The 20004-nt window shown below is 46.0% G+C and overlaps 1 protein-coding gene across 2 annotated transcripts in view; it reads left to right on the forward strand.

Annotated features, from left to right (window-relative positions):
• Positions 1 to 20004, forward strand: part of Herc4 (HECT and RLD domain containing E3 ubiquitin ligase 4) — a 206327-nt gene that overhangs the window by 147075 nt on the left and 39248 nt on the right. For both annotated transcript variants that reach the window (XM_037435637.2, XM_037435639.2), the window contains 2 exons: positions 2280 to 2327; positions 10908 to 11003. In XM_037435637.2, coding sequence (XP_037291534.1) covers positions 2280 to 2327; positions 10908 to 11003 — 144 coding nt within the window. The remainder of the gene's footprint in view (positions 1 to 2279; positions 2328 to 10907; positions 11004 to 20004) is intronic.

Here is a 20004-nt window from a genome sequence, read left to right on the forward strand (position 1 = left end):
GCAGTCGGTGATTTCAATAATGAACTTTTTATTTGGGCGAACCTGTGCCCGCAAAACTAAACATCACTCACCAAGCAATACACAGTCACTGATAGCCAACAGAGCGCTGGCCATCTGTAATCTGACAAGCGGTCAAGTGCATCAGCTTTTATACATACAGTATCATCGATTCGAGCGAGTCATTGACAGCTGCGAAAATTTTTGAACTGTACTGTTTGCATTAAGCACACAATCTGATGGAAAAGTTCCAACATTATCTAGATAGTTCGCAGCCGTTTGGGTGTGCTTTGCACAAGGTAGTAGTTACGTTCTAATGGGATGGTAACCAGGAAATAGAAATAAAGAAGCATGTGTGTCAATATTGCACTCATGCATTGTCACTCATTTACATGCACGAGCAAATGGGGGATTCAACTCCTCAGCGCTTCACCCAATCGTCATGATGCACTTTGTGGAAGTGCTTGGATTTTTTTCATAAGCAGCGAATCTATTCTGAATATAAGGTCATTGCTGGGGTCTGCTTTCCATAAATCTAAACATTTTCCAAATGCTGCAGAGTGTTTGCTCAACTAAGGTGTTGTTATTCTGAAGAAAGGAGCTCCTGTAGTGTTTCAGGCACGATATAACGCATCACCTGTGTGTATTCAACTTGTTAGGTATTAACTGTGTGCCTAAATGATTTGAGTAGAGGGAACTGCACCAGCTAATAAAGGTGCCATGTATTCACATCTAAGATCTGTTCTCCCAAATTAGGGCTTAATGTCTTGAAGGTTGAATTAAAAAAAAAAAACTTTCCCAGATAGTCAGATTACTTCATTACAGATTTTTATGTACTATAAGTGAAAAGTCTAGAATAAATTGTGTAAAAAAATCTGGAACAGTATATTATTGTCAGCATCCCTTAGAAATGCAAACTGTTCAATAGTATTTCAGAATGTGGTATTTCTTGAAACACGGGTCTGCGGACAGGCACTTACGGCAGTGTGGACATGTGAAATGATCATCTGTTCTTCTGAAGTAATCAGCTGCGTAGGTATACGCACGGCATTTTCTTTGCATGCAGATGTCTTTGCACAGTAAACTCGGTGATCAAGGAGAGCGAGATTAGCTTGTAAGTGTTGGTGATAAACAAGTCATAAAAAGCACCAATAAAGATGGAAATAACTTCTACTGCTTCAGAAAGGAATCGCCAATGAAAGTAAAAATTAAGTTTCATGTACTTCCTTTGTGATCTTTCTGCAAAACTGAAATCATGGAAGGGTGATGCCCAGCGGCATTGCAACAAGCTGAAGCTAGATATCAGACTGAGCAACATGCTGAAGCTAGATATCAGTTTTATCTCCACAAGAAGTTTGCGCAGTCAAATGCTTCTTTTTCAAATTCTTTAAAGGCTTCTTCTTTACAAACGCTTATTCTTAGATTGTGGCAGCACCTTCTAGTGAGCATGCATCATCTTTACAACATAGTATTTTAAGCGAAGGATTGAAAGCATACGCATACGACGAAGACCTGGTGGGACATAAAACTACCACTGTACATTTACTGCAAAAACCCTCAAAGGGTCAAATATTTCATTAAAAAATTGTTTGGCCACATATTTTTTTAATAAATGTGAATACTTGTGAATGTTGTTAACTGCAGCCTTGCATTGGTATAATGGTAGTCTTTTCAGTTATAATCACAAATAATGTAGTGGGAAGCTAGTTGATTTACCTGTGGGCATTATTGAAAATCTTGTTTCCTAAAAGACTATTGAGTTTTTTCACATTGCCACTTATGATAGAGACATGTGTACTCTGCAAGTCAGGCTTACTGGGCTTCATCTGCATGCAGACTGTTGCTCCTCTGCCACTTGAAAAGTTTGAGTGCTACCAAACTAAATTCCAGCTCCTCCAGCTTCCTGTTTGTGTGTAAGCGGTGGCTAAGAGTTGGGTATGAAACTGAAATTAGTCACCAAGGCCATCACATGCAGTGGCAAACACGTTGGCTTTTCAAGGAAGTCACAAATTACATTTTCTTTATTGATAGACTGCACCCTAGAAAATGTGTCCTCAATTTACGGGGAAGAAAAACAGCAGCATTTTCCCTAGATTAACGGTATTTTTCAATGTGCATAAATTATATGTTATTTGTATTATTATCTGTCTCTCTTGTTCAATGATAATAATTGATAACAATCAGTTTGGTCATGTAATATCAAGATAATTGTCAGTGATTGCTACTCGTTCAAGAAATAGTTGTTTTTTTTTATAATTTGCTGTTTGTTTTTTGTTCTCAAGGTTCAATTTCATGGAGAAGATGCAGTGGATGCTGGAGGTGTTAAAAAGGCAAGCCAATTTTTTTTACACCTGATATTCTCACTCTTTATGGGAGCCAGCATGGGAGTTTCCCTCAAACATGGAGTGCCGCACTGTTGGGCGTGGCTGGAAACTTTGGGGCGTACAAACAAATAAAAGTGGCTATCAGCGTGAACCATGCCACTGTGTCCGATAACTGAACGAGGAAAAAGAAGCTTCGAAACTGTCTTGATTGTTGTATTCACAAATGCCACTACCAAAAAAGGTTTTTACTAACAGGAAAAAATAATCTAGATGGAGGAAGAACAATACGCCGTAGTAGGCCATTTTTTTAGCAGAAGCCTCGAGTGCGAGCTGTTGGCCCTAACGCTATGATTCCTGTGTCGGTTATTGCTGCCTGCTTTCAGGATCAATATACCTGCTGTGCAAGTGTTGTTTACACCAATAAACCAGGTTTCAGAGTGGTGGAGGTGCGGGGTAACTCAACCTGGAACTCCTTAACAGGAAACTACCTGCCCCCCCCAGAAATGGCACCCAGCAAGATAGGACCCAACCTATTACGGTCATCGTCCCGACATCGCTACGCATGCATGATCCACCTTTTTTCGACGGCACCAGTGAACGAAGTGTTAAAGATTGACTGTAGACATTTCAAAAGGTAGGCGTGAGCAACAAGTGGGACGACCCTTCGAAGCTGTAATATGGGCCCTTCTACCTGAAAGAAGTAGCGAGTTTCTGGTTCAACAACCACCACTCGGAATTCATCACTTGGGGTGCTTTCGAGCTACGCATTGCCCATGCGTTCGGTCGGCCCGAGGTACGCAAGCTTCGTGTCGAACAGCGCCTACAGGGATGCGGACAGCTTCAGGGGAAAGGCTTCACAAGCTACATCTAAAGCGTTCTCGACTTGTGCAAGCGCATTGACCCTTGAATGATAGAAGCAGACAAGATCAAGCACATCTTGAAAGGGATAGACGAGGACGCCTTCGAGATGCTGCTGGCCAAAGGCCCACGGACTGTGTTTGAACTCGCCACTCTTTCTTTGCCAGAGCTTTGAGGAGTTGCGTAAACAATGGGTCATGACATGGCAGCCAGCGGCTACCGACGAAACTCTCGCAGCGTTGACCCTCCGTGAGACCACAACACGCCAGTGGCGGAAGTCAAACGATATGTGCGCGAGATGGTAACCTGATAACTTTCGGTCCTGTCATATCTACCGACAACGGAACCCTCTTCAGAATGTCTCGCGCCCACCATCAGGCAAGTAATACAAGCGCAGGTCTCCGAGACACTGCCGTCCGCCTCTCAGACAACACCTGTCAACGTGCCATTGACTTACGCTGCTGTTGCTGCAAGTCCACCACAACCTCTACTCTTGTCGACTTCTCAACCGGTGCGAGTACCAGCGATGCCTAGTACACCGCAGTCTTATGGCCACCTCTGGCGTACAGCTGATAACCGTCCCATCTGCTACACGTGCGGGTACTCAGGCCATGTCGCGTGCTTCTGTCGACGGCGCTTCGCAGCGACTCCGTCGGCGCCAAGATACTTCGACTACTGCTTCCCGGCTCCATACGACGCGTGACGAGACCCACCGGCATAGAGTTTCTTAATATACACTAGAGGGAACTCTGGCGCTAGTGTCTATGGGAGCTGCAACACACGGCGCTTCAGCGAGCATGGGAATGATGGGTAGTACACACATTTGTCTAATTTTCGTACTTCTGGCCTGCTTCTGGCTCTGTGTGTGTTCGTGTGGCTTGGAGTCGTTTTTTCACGAAAACATAAATTAGCAAATGTTCACCGTTTGCGCTTCACAACCTTTTGTTTTAGGTTTACCATTTCGAATCAAGTCACTAAGTTCAAAAGGGTTCGTTCTTTCTTTCAAAACAAAACTGTAACCAGCAATAAACGAAGCTGCAAGTACAATTCAGCGCCCGAAAGTACGAAGACTAGGCAAATGTGTGCTTACTACCCATCATTCCCATGGTCGCTGAACGATCGCAGCGCCAGAGTGCCCTCTAGTTAATTTTGGGAAACTCAATGCCCACCGGCACAAGATGAGCGACAACCAGGTGAATGTGAACTGCTACCAAATAAACGCGACCGCCAACCTGCTCCGGATTACCGACCGTTCTCACCAAGTCGCTCATCTTCCCCTAGCCACTGTTCTTTGTCTCTTCTGCGTTGCCGACCAGGACCAGAAAACTGACAACTGCAGCTTCGGAGGCACGAGCTACGTCGTCGTCACAATGTGCAAGTCCTTGCCTGTCCCCCACCAACATTCTGGAAGTGTTTGTCGAAGGTTTACAAACTCTCGCTCTTGTTGATATTGGAGCTGCCATTTCTGTCATGAGCCGAAAACTTTGCCACTCTGTGTGGCTAGAGTCGCCATTTAGAACATTTTGTACCACATCGAGTTTCTAGTGTTGGCCACCTGCTTGCATGACGTAATGCTCGAATGGGACTTCTTGCCGCAACACCACGTCGTAATGCCACTGAGATGGAATTTTGTGTTCGCCGATACCCCGTCTGCCTACACCGACCGACATAATGTTGGCAAGCTTCATGTGGCCACTGACGTTCCTCCTCTTAGTGCCGTCATTGTCTCTGTCGACTGCATTGACTTTTCTGGTGCTATTGTTGTGTTCACGCCATCTGCCATTTTCAGTCATTGCTACGGCACGTCTGCCGTATGCCATTCTGCCGCCTAATGAAGATGTGACTGGAGTAGTTGTTTATAATCTGAGATAATGTCCTCTCACCTTACATTCTCACGAGCATGCCATCTGACCAGCATAAAGATCCATGGATTTAATCTCTCCTTAGCGTCCTTTCCGACACTTCCACGTCAGCATAGCCACGTGTTCTTTGTCGTCAAGCCATACAATTTGCGATACGAGACAAGCTGTTATACCGAAGACACCACAAAATAGATGGTCGTAAATGGCTTTTGGTTATACCAAGCCATATGCAATCTGACATATGTGTGCATTTTCATGCTGATCCACAGCATGCTCACGCTGGAGCGTTGAAGACATATGAACGCATCCGCCAGCGCTACCACTGGCGCGGCATGTACACCTTCGTCCAAAAATACATCTGATCCTGTTCATTGTGCCAACAACGGAAGTCATTTGCCTATTTACCCAGACTACTGCAGCCTTTACAAGTCCGTCACACCCTTTCGACCAAGTAGGCATTGATGTATATGGACCGCAACCTTACACTGCGGTTGGCAATTGATGGGTAATCATCGCCGTGGACCATCTGATGAGATATACAAAAACAGCTTCTCTACCTTCAGCTGCTGCTGGGGACGTAGCCAACTTCATCTTATGACGATTCGTCCTGTGTCACGGTGCACAACTTGAAGTACTCAGTGATAAAGGGCGCGTGTTCTTATCCCAGGTACTTCAAAAACTCCTTCGCGCATGCGATACGGTTCACCGCACCTCTACTGCCTACCACCTGCAGACCAACGGTCTAACGGAGCGCTTCAATAGAACCCTGGGAGACATGCTCGCAATGTATGTCAATTCTGACCAGTCAAACTGGGATGTGGTGCTACCGTTTGTAACCTATGCATACAATACCACGACACAGTCAACAACAGGCTTTTCATCTTTCTTTCTTCTATACGGCCCTAAGCCATGCGGTACTCTTGACACTATTTTGCCGTATTGTCCGAACACTTCCGAATTCAATCCTGTTTCTGATATTGTGCGGCATGCTGAAAAGTGTCGTAAGTTGGCCCACTCATTCACAGTGGACAGACAAGCCCTTGAAAAAGAACGCCATGACCGGGACCAGCAAGACCAGAGTTTCGCTGTAGGCTCGCTCGGCTGGCTTTGACGGCTAATCCACTCTCCTGGCCTGTCCTCCAAGTTTGCTCCAAAGTACCACGGTCCCTACCGCGTCATGGAACATCGCTCTCATATAACATATGTGATCGAGCCAGTCAACCCATCCACAGACAGGCGCCGCATTGGTCGCGGACAGTTCATGTCAGTCGCCTTAAAGGGACACTAAAGTTAAATAGCAATTTACGTCAGAGTGAAATCTCAATGTATGACAATACCTAAAATGACAATATTGCCGCGACATAGTGCCTGCATTCAAACAACGCGCCCATCACCGCGCGCACAGGGACTTACATGCGCGCTGTCTAGTGTTGCGCAGAGACGATGATGATAGCACGAGAACCCAGCTGGCCCCGGCTGATGTGCGCCACGCGCTTGGGACTCCTCCTGAAGAAGTAGAAGAAGGCATCTTTGGTGTTCTGCTGTAACATGCTACGACTATAGTCCCTTTGAGTTGTGGGCACAGGTTCACCGTTTAATAAATACGTTTTATTACACCCCGAGTCCTTCAACATTGTTACATATCTGGTGGAGGTGCTGAGTAATGAATCAAAGCCCTACGAACGCAAGACAGCGTAGCCCTGACCACCAGCGAGTTGATCCTGGGCAGCTGACACTTGTGCATCAGAGGACCAGTCGCCGTCTTCGAAATGATTCACCAGAATTTAGTCCACTCCACTTCATGCCAAGGGGAACTCGGTCAATGGACGCCACCACCATGACAAGTCATGTAACACCGGCCCAAGTGGTGATAAATCAGCCTCACCAGCCACCAGTATTTCATGGCGACTCGTATGAAGACGTAGAAGATTGGCTGAACCTCTTTGAGAGAGTGGCAAGTTTGAACGGTTGGGACAAAAGAGAGAAGCTCTGCCGCATATACTTTGCTTTGGAGGACTTCGCAAAGACATGGTATGAGAATCATGAAACGTCCTTTACGACCCGGGATGAATTTCGGCGACAAGCTCTGGCGACTCATGCCAGCGCAGATCGCAAAGAAAAGGCGCAGGCTGCGCTCGAATCCAGAAACCGACTCACCAACGAAAGTATCGCAATGTATATCGAGGACATGATCCGCCTGTTCAAGCGCGCAGATTCCCATATGACTGAAGATAAGAAGCTACGCCACCTCATGCGTGGGGTGAAGCAAGAGCTATTCGCTGTTCTCATCCGCAACCCACCACGAACAGTTGCGGAGTTTCATACGGAAGCGACAGCCATCGAGAAAACGCTAGAACAGCGAGCTCGACAGTACAATAGAAACATAAACTACGCACCTGCCAATGTCTTCTCTGGAGGCCAGCGAAATGACATGGACGCCTTGCGAGAACTCATCACGTCGGTGATCAGGGAAGAGCTCAGCAAGTTGCAAGCACCTCACACTACAGCAACACTGTCTGGCCAACGGAGATCGAAGAGTACTTGTCCACGCGCCAGAGCCCAACGTTACTAGAATAGCTTCAGTTGTAAAACTCAGCGGAGCTGCGCGGAACCGCCGCTTGTCCGTGCGCCTCGTGGCGCTTCAGTCGCATCGAGCTTCACCTCTCCCCTGCCGCCGGCCGCGTCGACGGGCGGCAGGGGAGAGTTAAGGTCTTTTAAGGTCACTGAGTTAAGGTCTTTTGTGCCTGGCGCTCTTAAGCATCCATCTGCAGCTTTAACGTGCATGTTGTCAGGCATCGAGTGCGTCATAGAGTGGCACACTAAGTCAAACCAGGTTTTTGGCGACCTGTTCTGGAGAATTCTAGAAGAGTTGTCAGAAAATACGCATAGTCGTGTTGGGTGCCCCTTGCACTTTCAGGAGCTCAGTGCACGCATTATTAAATTTTACCTTGCAACACGCATGCACTTCTACTCCAGATTTCTGGAGCAGCATCGAAGTTCCAGTGCTCAAGTAAAGGCAGCGAGAAAGCGGGCAAAGCTGCTGTAGGCTTCCACCCTGGGGGCACTTTTCTTTGCCAGAAATTATATTGTACATAGCTTGTGTGAAGGAAATTTCATTGTTTGTCTGTTTTTGCTTAGGTGTTATAGCTATGTCCACATTATATATATAGTATATATTTGTGAAATTCTGGGATTGTAACCTGTAGTATTTGTCAGTTGTGCATTGCTTCCTCTCCCTCTCTCTCCTCTTTCTTTTTATTTATTTTTTTCCCTTGGCAGTAAGTGTTCCTGCTCTGCTGCAGCCTGCCATCTATTTTAGGGCCAGTCAAGTTGCGTACCCACAACCTTTTCCCCTGAATATCTCCCATAAAATAGCGCTTGTTTTTTTGTTTTTTTTTTGAAATAAAGTAATTTCATTTCAAAACGTGAGTTGTTGATTCTTAACGGTAGGGCTGTTCATTTTCTGAATCGTAAAGCTAGTTGACAATTGACCCAAACAAGATTAAATCAAAGGTGTTTTCACTAGCTAGTTGACAACTGACCCCAATCAAATTAAGTCGCATTGTAACATACAGAGAACAAAAAACTCGCGAACCTTTCCATTCACGTAAAGGTGGATGACCACGAAAGCTTTTTAACACACGACATGGGATTCTTACGGAGTATAGGAGAAAGGTAAGAACAATATTTCGTCGTGATCGTGGATGGCGATAATTTCTAATATAGAAATGCGTGTGTGCACGCGCACACACTTTTATTTCAACAACTTTGAAAATAGTGGTTACTAACTGTAATCACCTCAAAGTGCACATCCAAGGGTCAGAAGGTTTAAAATCTAAGTCACATTGTAATATTGACGGTGGTGCATATCCTGTTGATTAGCCGTATACGCTCAAGTTCTAAATTACGCTTTTAACGGCGTGCGGCTTTGGTGGTGACCGCGTGTTATTAGCAAACACATCGGACGTTCCTTTTCCAACGCATCACGCCCTTCAGAGACAGTGGGAGCCCTCGTCCCCGGACAGTAAAGTACATGGAACCGTAGCCATATAATCTCCGCTTTAAAAATCGGGACGGAGATATCTTCCCATTACTTCTCAGGAGTGAATTAGCCACCATTTGATAGTGGCGGAAACAGGCGAACGGCCGCACATCTCTCACAGGCACGCGATACCAGCCTGTAAAGAATGAAGTGTGAATCGGCCAGAGTGTAAACACTCTTCGGACGCCTCTGGCACTTTCACAAACTTTATGTGGGAATCATCGAATTGCCTTTAAAAGTACCCATGTATCTAACTGCTACATTCCTGAAACAGCGGCGGAGACCCAGTTTTGAAGTGAAATATGCGAGGAAATATACCAAGCCGCTATGGGTAAATACCGGTTTCGCCTGGTATCACAAATTCTTTAACGCAGAACGCCAGAAGACGTGAAAATACGCGTGAAACAGCCACAAACACTCCGTCCGCGAGAGATTTAGGCCGCAGCCGGCTGCAGCGGAGTGTCTGCTGCGGAGCAAGATGGAGCGGTGCCGCCATCTGGCGGCGGGCAGAGGAGTGGAGACACCGGCAGCAGGGGCGCTGGCGGAGAGTTTTACAACTGAAGCTATTCTAGTAACGTTGCCAAAGCCCACTCACTCCACGCCAACATCAGCCAAGATCGCCGTCGCCCAGGCGTTACCGATCACCCAGCCCACGTGCTTCTTCCGCACGGAAGAAGCATTTCTGAGTACCATGTAATTGAGGTTTATGCCTAAAAGACTAGTGCAAGTAGCACACTAGCTGAAAAACTCCACTCTAGGTGCCTGGTATAATATGCAGCAATCTGATATTGCAAGATTTTTAAAGACTATAGTCTTTCTTGGGGACCTTCGACGCAAAAATTTTGGTCTGTCTGTCTGTCTGTCTGTCTGTCTGTCTGTCTGTATATTAGTCTGTTTGTCCACTCTTAACAGTACTCTGCACGGCACTAAAGTGACCGAACGATACTCCAAGTGGCCGACCCCATCCGCAGCGCCCAGCAATATTGCTCAAGGTTCAGCATTTATACTTGTGCGATTGTCAACTAAGAAGCAATTATTTCACATATCTGAGGCACCATAACAACACGTAAATATTATGTATGTGTATTTTTTAGTAGAAAAGGCATACTTAAGTAATCTTAAGGATCGTAGCCTTTATAACACTGTGCTGGCCATGCAACCCTTGCATGAAACTGCAAGTGTTTGCAATGCTTTGCTAAGACGACACGTTGCCTTAGCAAAGCAAAGACGACCTACCCGCCGCCTTGCATTCTACACCTTATCACCTCAAAGACTGGTGTGCACGGCGCGCGCCCCGTTTTCCAGGATAACGTCCAGATAGCACTCATGTCTCACGTGTGACGTGACTCATTCGCCTCCGCTGCACGCTCAGGACGCGGCGCCTCCAGAATACCATTCACCGATTTTCTTGCGCGGAACATCAAATAAACGTTTTGTTCACTCTCTCCAAACGCAAGGCTATTGTCTTTCGACGAGATTTGCGGTGTAACATGCAGACACAGGGCCAATTGTTTTAATGTGTAAACAGTTACAATTGAGGTAATGTAATCTTGTATAAGTAATCAATTACGTTTTAGTAATTTATCATTTGATATCAGGAGGCAGTCACTTGTATTTGCAATCAAACTTTACTGAAATAATTGTGATTGCATATGTTACATTTTTCCATCAACATATTAAGATTTGATTCTGGCTATGCATTTTGTAACCCTTTTTATTTAATGATTTTAATAGAGAAGTTGCATTTTTGATGGCTGATGCATATTTGTGTGGATTATGTTCTATGTCTGAAGAACTTTTTTCTTGCTTTCATGATCATTATAGGAGTTCTTTCTCCTTCTGCTGAAAGAGATCTTGGACCCAAAGTACGGAATGTTCACCGAGTACCCTGAATCCCGGTGTATATGGTTCAACTCCCGGGTTGGTGATATTATCAACAGTCTCATGCTCTGTAGTATGCTTGTTTTTGTACATAATGATCTCTGTGGTACCCAACGAATCTATTTGATTAGGCGTGTAGCGTCTCATATCAACTTATTAGCTATTTACCTCATGGAAAGTTATAAGTGATATATATATAATATTTTTCAGCCACTTCTTATTTACATTACATTGGTTCTAATAACTTCCCCTATACAGTACTTGGCATTACTGTCAGTTGGATGTCATTAATATTGTGTCAAAACACAGAAAAACGGGCCCCTAGGTATACACTTCTTTTCTTTGTGTATATATGAATATACATCATCATCATCATCAGCCTAACTACGTCCACTGCAGTACAAAGGCCTCTCCCATGTTCCGCCAGTTAACCCTGTCCTGTGCTTGCTGCTGCCAATTTATACCCGCAAACTTCTTAATCTCATCTGCCCACCTAACCTTCTGTCTCCCCCTAACCCGCTTTCCTTCTCTGGGAATCCAGTTAGTTACCCTTAATGACCAGCGGTTATCTTGTCTACGCGCTACATGCACGGCCCATGTCCATTTCCTCTTCTTTATTTCAGCTATGATATCCTTAACCCCCGTTTGTTCCCTAATCCACTCTGCTCTCTTCTTGTCTCTTAAGGTTACACCTACCATTTTTCTTTCCATTGCTCGCTGCGTCGTCCTCAATTTAAGCTGAACCCTCTTAGTAAGTCTCCAGGTTTCTGCTCCGTAGCTAAGTACCGGCAAGATACAGCTGTTATATACCTTCCTCTTAAGGGATAATGGCAATCTACCTGTCATAATATGAGAGTGCTTGCCGAATGTGCTCCACCCCATTCTTATTCTTCTAGTTACTTCAATCTCGTGGTTAGGCTCTGCGGTTATTACCTGCCCTAAGTAGACATAGTCTTTTACAACTTCAGGAATTCAGAGTGTCGCTGCAGAACAGGTACTCGGCTCTTAGTGAGGAAACCAACCTTAGCGTAGATACAATTAATGATAATCTGACGAGTATCATTACGGAGTGTGCAGTGGAAGTTGGAGGCAGGGTAGTTAAACAGGACACTGGCAAGCTTTCCCAGGAAACGAAGAACCTAATTAAGAAGCGTGAAATCATGAAAGTGCCAAGTACAACATACGAAATAGAACTGGCAGAGCTTTCGAAGTTGATTAATAGACGTAAAGTATGCGATGTAAGAAGGTATAACATGGAGAGAATTGAACACGCTCTGAAAAACGGAGGACGCGTCAAAGCAGTAAAGAGGAAACTTGGGATAGGCAAAAGTTGGATGTATGCACTAAGGAACAAAGAAGGCAAAATAACTACCAATATGGATAGGATAGTTAAAATAGCGGAGGAGTTTTACAGAGATCTGTACAGTAGCCGAGACAACCACGACCTTAATACTATAAGAACTAGCAGTAACCCAGATGACACCCCACCAGTAATGGTAGAAGAAGTCAGAAAAGCTTTGGAGAGCATGCAAAGAGGCAAAGCTGCTGGTGAGGATCAGGTAACATCAGATTTGCTGAAAGATGGAGGACAGATTGTGTTAGAAAAGCTAGCCACCCTGTTTACGAGGTGTCTCCTGACGGGAAGGGTACCAGAGTCTTGGAAGAACGCTAACATCATCTTAATACATAAGAAAGGAGATGACAAGGACTTGAAGAATTACAGGCCGATCAGCTTGCTCTCTGTAGTGTACAAGCTATTTACAAAGGTAATTGCTAACAGAGTAAAGAAAACATTAGAATTCAATCAACCAAAGGAACAAGCAGGATTTCGAACAGGCTGCTCAACAATTGACCACATTCATACTATCAATCAGGTAATAGAGAAATGCTTAGAGTATAACCAACCCCTATACGTAGGCTTCATAGATTACGAGAAGGCGTTTGATTCAGTAGAAATATCAGCCGTCATGCAGACACTGCGGAATCAGGGCGTAGATGAAGTATATATAAACATTCTCGAAGAAATCTACTGGGGATCAACTGCTACCATAGTGCTTCATAAAGAAAGCAACAGAATACCAATCAAGAAGGGTGTAAGGCAGGGGGACACAATCTCCCCAATGCTATTTACCGCGTGCTTACAGGAGGTTTTCAGAAGCCTAGAATGGGAACAGTTAGGGATAAGAGTTAATGGAGAATACCTTAGTAACCTGCGCTTCGCCGATGACATTGCATTGCTGAGTAACTCAGGGGACGAATTGCAACTCATGATTACGAAATTACACAAGGAGAGTAGAAAGGTGGGTCTTAAAATTAATCTGCAGAAAACGAAAGTAATGTACAACAACCTCGGAAAGGAGCAGCGCTTCGAGATAGGTAATATAAATATACACACAAACATAAACACACACACACACACTCTCTCTCTCTCTCTCAAGTCAATCTTTTTACGGAGGCATACATGCAGGCAGGAAAGCTTGTAAATGTTTAATTTCTTTCATACTGTAGTAGTGGTATACTTACTAGCGAAAGCACTTCGTTTTATTGGGTCTTTGTGAAAGTACCCAGATTCTAATGGTATATTCTATTGTTGGTCTTTATGAGGGGGTATTTGTGGTTTCTGACTGTAGTGTGAGCATCAGGCCCGTAACTAGGGGGGGGGGGGGGTGAGGGAGTTCTGACCCCCCCTTCCCTTCCCGAAATTTTTTTGATGCTTTAACTTTTCGGGTGATACAGAAATATTTACACGCCTTCACAGCGACCACCAGCTGCCAAAGTTACACTGCAACTTTCCTGGCATTGCTTCCCTCTTCTTCCTTTCTTCATACCTACCCTTTTACCAGAACACCTCGGCGCTCCCTCCCCCGCACGCGCACCTGCCCTATTTGTACAGCTTTGCACTTCGCCCTCGTGTTCCTTCGAGGTTTTTTTTTTTTTTTTTTTTTTTTCGTCTTTCACACCGTAGCAGCTCCTTTATCGATTCCAGATGCTTTCCTTGTGCATTGCCGCTGGAGAAGTTCTCCATCTGTGCGGACCGCACGTGTCGGCTTTGGGTTCCTACGAAAAGCGCGTCTACTTCTGTGAAGGTAAACAGTTCGACAGCAACTGCAACACCAACACGACGTGCGCAAATTTGCCAGGGAACGAAACCCCTAAGCGGAAAAACTCAGCAGCGCATTCCGAGGATGCAGGCTGCAGGGCAAACTTTTCTCAAACTGTAGTCCTCACTACCGAAACGAATCATCGAAGATGACATCTACTGAAAGACTGGCATATCCGAGCAACTTCGAACAACCTTAACCACACGCAAGGAAATCTACCTCTTCTGTACACAGAAGGTATATGCGCCTCCCTACAAAGCGCACAAAGCGAGGATACAGCCGGCACACAATCCGGCACCAGCGGTCAACTTTCACAGGAGAAAAAAAAACGCCGCCAAGCTGGGCTGCGCGCGGGAGTACAGAGGCTGATGTCACAGCCTACAAAGTGCATTTTTGGGGGTCACGGCTATTTAATTAGCACAGCCCAGAGAGAAATATGCAATCGCCCAGGGAGCCGTCTGTGAAAAGGTGACTTTTTCACAGGAACGGAGCAACACCTCCTTTCTGGACTGTATTACGGGAGTGCAAATGTCTCGGCAGTGCATTCTTGGGGGTTCACGTATATTAAGGGAAGTATGCAGTGCCCATGGAGTCTTCTGTGAAAAGGTCTTCAAGTAGCATTAATCCAGTTTGCTGCAGCTGGAGTACAATAATGGGCCTGCATGCACACCAGCTGTAGCGGCGTTCAGAAAACACATGCGCCACGCGGGAGCCGGCGCGTTCATCACACTTCTACATTCTGGCCACTGTAAAGTGGATAAGAGAGGAAGAAAACATCGCCCGCCGTTGACGCCAGGCAGTCGAAGCAGTCGCAAACGTCTTTTTGGAGCCACTGGCCACTTCTGTGTGCGTGCACAGGATTGCGGCAGCAAAATGAAAAGACACTCTGCAACAACGAAGCAAAGGAGTCTTGCGTCTTACTTCAAGAAAGTTCGAACCGATGAAGCGGACGGAGAAGAACTGCCTCCTTCGAAGGATAAAACTTCGCCCTCCTCTGCACTGGTGGAAAGCCAAGCGCGTCCGAACTTCTGTAGTGACTCAGGAGAATGCACCGGTTTATATGAATCACCTGAGAACGAACACAAGCAGGACACCCATGCGCTGCCGGGAAATGATGGCCGCAGTGCAACTCCAAGTGATCTTTGTTCTACAGTCAACGCTGAGCAAAGTGACGCCTTTACCACTGGGCAATGCCCAAGGAAGGTGAGTGGCATAACACCTACACATTCTGGTTCGCCTCCCCTCTGTGCGACGAGTGCGAATATTTTCGACTTGGGACTGTTTGTCTCGAAAAGCAATAATGTAAATGATCCAGAGACGATGGAGAAGCTGCTGCTCAATCCGTGGACCCCTCCGGCTAACTATGATTATCCAGCCACAGGGAAAAGGAATTTGAAGTTCCAACCTCATTGGGTAGATCGTTACCCATGGCTTGTTTATTCACAGAAGCTTCAAGGAGCATTATGCAAATATTGCGTAGTATTCGCAAGCGAGTGTGCAGGAAAAGGGGAGCACCAGCGCTTGGGCTGTTTTGTAACTAAGGAGTTCACCAATTACAAGAAAGCCATGGACGCCTTTAAGAGCCACGCATCCAGCAGTTATCACGCCATGTCAACAACGCTATCGGAGAACTTTTTAGCAGTCCGGTCCCGCTCACAGCATGACATCTTAACACAACTTGACCACGGCCTTAAAAAGCAGGCGGAAGAAAACCGCAAGAACTTGCTGCCAATAATAGAAACAATCCTTTTCTGTGGCAGGCAAGAAGTACCGCTTCGCGGCACAGACGACTCTGGTCCGATAAATATGTCTGAAGTGCTGCCATTCAAAAATGATGAAAATTTCCGCGCACTGCTTAGGATGAGAGCAAAATGTGGAGATGCCGCCTTGAGAGCTCACATAGAAACATCTCCGGCGAATGCGCTGTACACGAGCCCAAAAATTCAAAATGAGTTGATCACCCTCTGTGGTAAAATCATACAAAGAAAGATAGTGGAAAACGTCAACTCAGGTTCGTGTTTTTCAGTTCTAGCTGACGAGGCCACTGATATATCTCGCACCGCCCACATTTCCCTATGTGTAAGGTACGTTGAACACGACAGGTCGGGAGTGCCCATTCTTAAAGAAGATTTTGTAGATTTTGTTCCTGTGTACGATCTCACTGGCAAGGCGCTGGCGAGCACAATCCTGAACAGCCTTAGAGGTCATGGCTTTGACCTGAACCTACTTTGCGGGCAAGGATATGACGGTGCGGCATCAGCAGCCACCTTAACGGTGTTCAAGCCTTCATTCGTCAAACAGCGTCCAAAGCGTTGTACGTGCATTGTAGCGCCCACTCGTTGAACCTTGCTCTGCTTCATGCATGCAAACTCCCCAGCATCCGCAACTGTTTGGGAATTGTATCCTCAACCTGTACGTTTGTGAGGGCTTCGCCACAGAGGACGAACCAACTGCGAGACAAAGTAGAAGATTTAACACAAGAAAAAAGAAAATCAGTTCTCTCCTTTTGCCAAACAAGGTGGGTAGAGAGTCACGATGCACTTCAGCGTTTCCTTGAACTGTACGTGCCTATTGTACAATTCCTCGAATATTTGGAAGAAGAGGCCGCGTCATCTGATACTTCATCAAAAGCTTCTCAACTGCTCAATGCCATTACGAAGCCCAAGTTTGTCGTTTCGCTTCAGATCTGTAGCGACCTCTTCTCTTTGACACTGCCACTTTGCAAGTTTCTTCAAAAAATTGACTGTGACTTGGCTCAAGCGTGCGATCACGTAAAGAATGTTATAGACGTTCTTTCCACAAAAAGGGCTTGTGTGGAAACGGAATTTAATAAGATTTTTCTGAAGTCGCTCTCTTTGCTGAAGATCACAAATGTTGAGATGGCCCTACCACGCATCACTGGAAGGCAGATGCAAAGAAGCAACGTACCTTCTGCTACTCCCGAAGAGTACTACCGGAGGAATGTGTATTTGCCTTTGCTGGCTGACTTCGAAAATCAATTAAGAGACCGGTTCGTTGCCCATAAGAAAGTCGTGGTTGGCCTTAACATGCTGCTGCCGAAATTCTGCGCATCGGCTAGCCTTTCTGATATTGATGATGCAGTGCAGTATTACCTTGGCGACATTCCTTCGGCTAATGTCATCGAAGCAGAGTTCACACTGTGGGTGAACAAATGCTGCCAGATCGAAGAAAAGAATCGCCCAGTTTGTGCTTTACAGGCCTTAGAGATGTGCAACCACTACATTTTTTCGAACATCCACAGCCTACTTTCTATCCTAGCGACTTTACCCGTGTCGACGTCGACCCCGGAACGGACTTTTTCCACACTGAGAACGCTGAAGAGCTACCTTCGAAATCATATGAACAACGACAGATTGACCGGACTAGCACTGCTCAGCATCCATCGAGAACTTCAAGTGACCCCAGAACAAGTCCTCACAGAATTTTGCAAGTTGCCGAGAAGGAAAAACTTCCTCGTTTAAACTTCCCTGTATATTTCAAGAGTCGATTAAAAGCTAAACCCAGCTAGCCCAAGCTTCAACCCTTCTATCCTTTCGCAATTACGAGGAAACTATCCAGCAAGCAGAATGTGCGAACGGTAACAAGAAGATCGGAATGTGGGGCGACTTGTTTGTTTGCTTGCATACATGCTGTCACGGACTGCCATTTTTGCGACCCGGCTTAACGGCAAATTAACGGGCGCCGCACTCCCCTGCTGACCAGTGGAACCGTTCGCTCATGAAAAGACTGGCCTTTAGTGCAGGGAAGTACTGAATGGGGTGTTCTTCAAACGTTAGTCGCCGATGTTTGATCCTTTGTACCTACGGCGGCGTCGGCAGGGTCGTCAAAGGCCGCGATGCACCCCGAACTAGCTGTAGACTGCAAGACGCACCGGCTGAAACCAAGGAAACTGACCATTCCCACGGGCAAAACTGCTTGTGGACAAGCCGTATGAGAGAACCCCAACAGGTTGTCACTCTCGCTCAGTTGAGGACCCTCTCCTAATTAAAAAGGGACGTGGTCAATATATTTTTAGGGTGGAGTTTCTAACAATGAAACGTGCATGATTGGACCCATGTAGAGGTCTCTTTTCCCCCAGGACGAGAATCAGGGGACACGGAGGTCGATTTAAGAGCAGGATTTCGCCTTGCTAAGCAGTCTTGTTGCTGACCAACATGGTGTAGAAGGAGATCAAGAAGTATCCCTTAATTGGTTGTGGCTCCGTGTCGGCTGGCCACCTAAACTTAGTGATTCGTCTAGTTGTGACGCAAAATTAACGTCTGTAACGTAGGCATTGGTACTTGAATCTCGAGTAAGCTCAACCTGCCCGAGATAGGCTTCAAGCAATAGCCTCCCGGAAACACCAGCGCTGCAACACCGCCGACATCGCAGTTGTGCCAGAACTCTCTCTGACTTCTCGCATCTGATCGTCGTGGACTCAGCGCTGCCGGTCATTACAGGTATCCCTTCACCTGTTTATACCTTCGGACTTTCTCATCTGTAGTTTTATTGTTGGTTAGTTTTGTGTGGTTTGTAATACTTCTCTCTTGTAAGCTGATTTATTGATTTTATATGTATTTTGTTAGTTGGTATTAAGTGTTGTACTAGATTCCTCTGCAATATTCCTAGATTCCTCTGCAGTGCTGCAATATCACTTTGTTTTTTCCCCACATACGTCTCTGATCTCTTCACTGTCTCTGCTTTCATACGGAACGACCTAACCTGCTGCCATTCCCGTCGCCGACTTCCCGCTGGCGACGCTAGAGTGGCAGCTTGTAACACATACATACTGTTTTTGTACCGCGGTTACATTGTTTTACTTCATCAGGAGCCGTTGGTCGCGGTGTCCCCAGCTTTGGTGGTGCTATTGTCCAAACTTATTTCTTGCTTTAACCAGAATTTGAGGTTGACATACCAATTTCTTTATTTGGGTACAAATAATTGAAAAGTACCATCGAATTATTACAAGTAAGCGATGTACTTGTTTTATTCACGAAAATAAGCCAGTATAAATCTTAAAAAATGGCAGCCGTTCTACACGCAACCCCCCCCCCCCCCCCCAAAAAAATAATTCCTGGGTACGGCCCTGGTAAGCATTCTCACTTAAATTGAAAAAAAATGAAGTGGATGAAAAAAATTGCCCGCAGCTTCCCTCGGGGGAACACTGAGGAGGATGCGGAGCATATAATTGGTTAACGGGGTGTTAAAGTGCGACTTACTTGGGTCGATGGCTAAATTGGTTAACGTGGTTGTGAAATGGGGTGTTAAATTGTGACTTACTTGGGTCGATGGCTAAATTGGTTAACGTGGTTGTAGGAGGGGGTGTTAAATGAGTGAACACGTACACACGTATGCGAAAGGGCGGCGCTGGTCGAAGGGACGTCGATCATTGTGTTTGTGGATTCGTTGGAATTCATTTCACCGCGACCTTGGACGTCGACGCGCCGTACAAACCAACCGACGAGCGGCAACTGAGCGAGCGAGCGCCGACCTTGAGTATATATACAGCACGACGGCGCATGCACTGTCAGCTGTTGAATGTTCTCGAAGCGCGACGCCACATGCGCGTCCACTGGAGAATCAGGAGAATTGTAGATGTCGAACGCGGTGTGTAGAGGAGGAAGGGTGCACAGATGGTGGAGGAGTGAAGCGCGCGCGGTGTGTAGAGGAGGAAGGGATGCACAGATGGTGGAAGAGTGGGCGACGGCGCGACGGCGCATGCGCGCGCGTCAGCTGTCGAATGTTTGAGAAGCGGTGTGGACGGCGCACTACAAGGCGCGAGTATAAGATGCTCCGCATCTAAAATTTCTCTTTCTGTTGGTGAGATCGCAATCGACCGATCTAAATATGAATCTATGCTTCAAAAGTAGTTGGTTCAAATCCCATCAGTGGAATGGGTAATTCTTTGTACACACTCTCACTCCTGACTACAGTCACTC

The sequence above is a fragment of the Rhipicephalus microplus genome, chromosome X, assembly GCF_043290135.1.
Source record: "Rhipicephalus microplus isolate Deutch F79 chromosome X, USDA_Rmic, whole genome shotgun sequence".
NCBI classification, from domain to species: domain Eukaryota; kingdom Metazoa; phylum Arthropoda; class Arachnida; order Ixodida; family Ixodidae; genus Rhipicephalus; species Rhipicephalus microplus.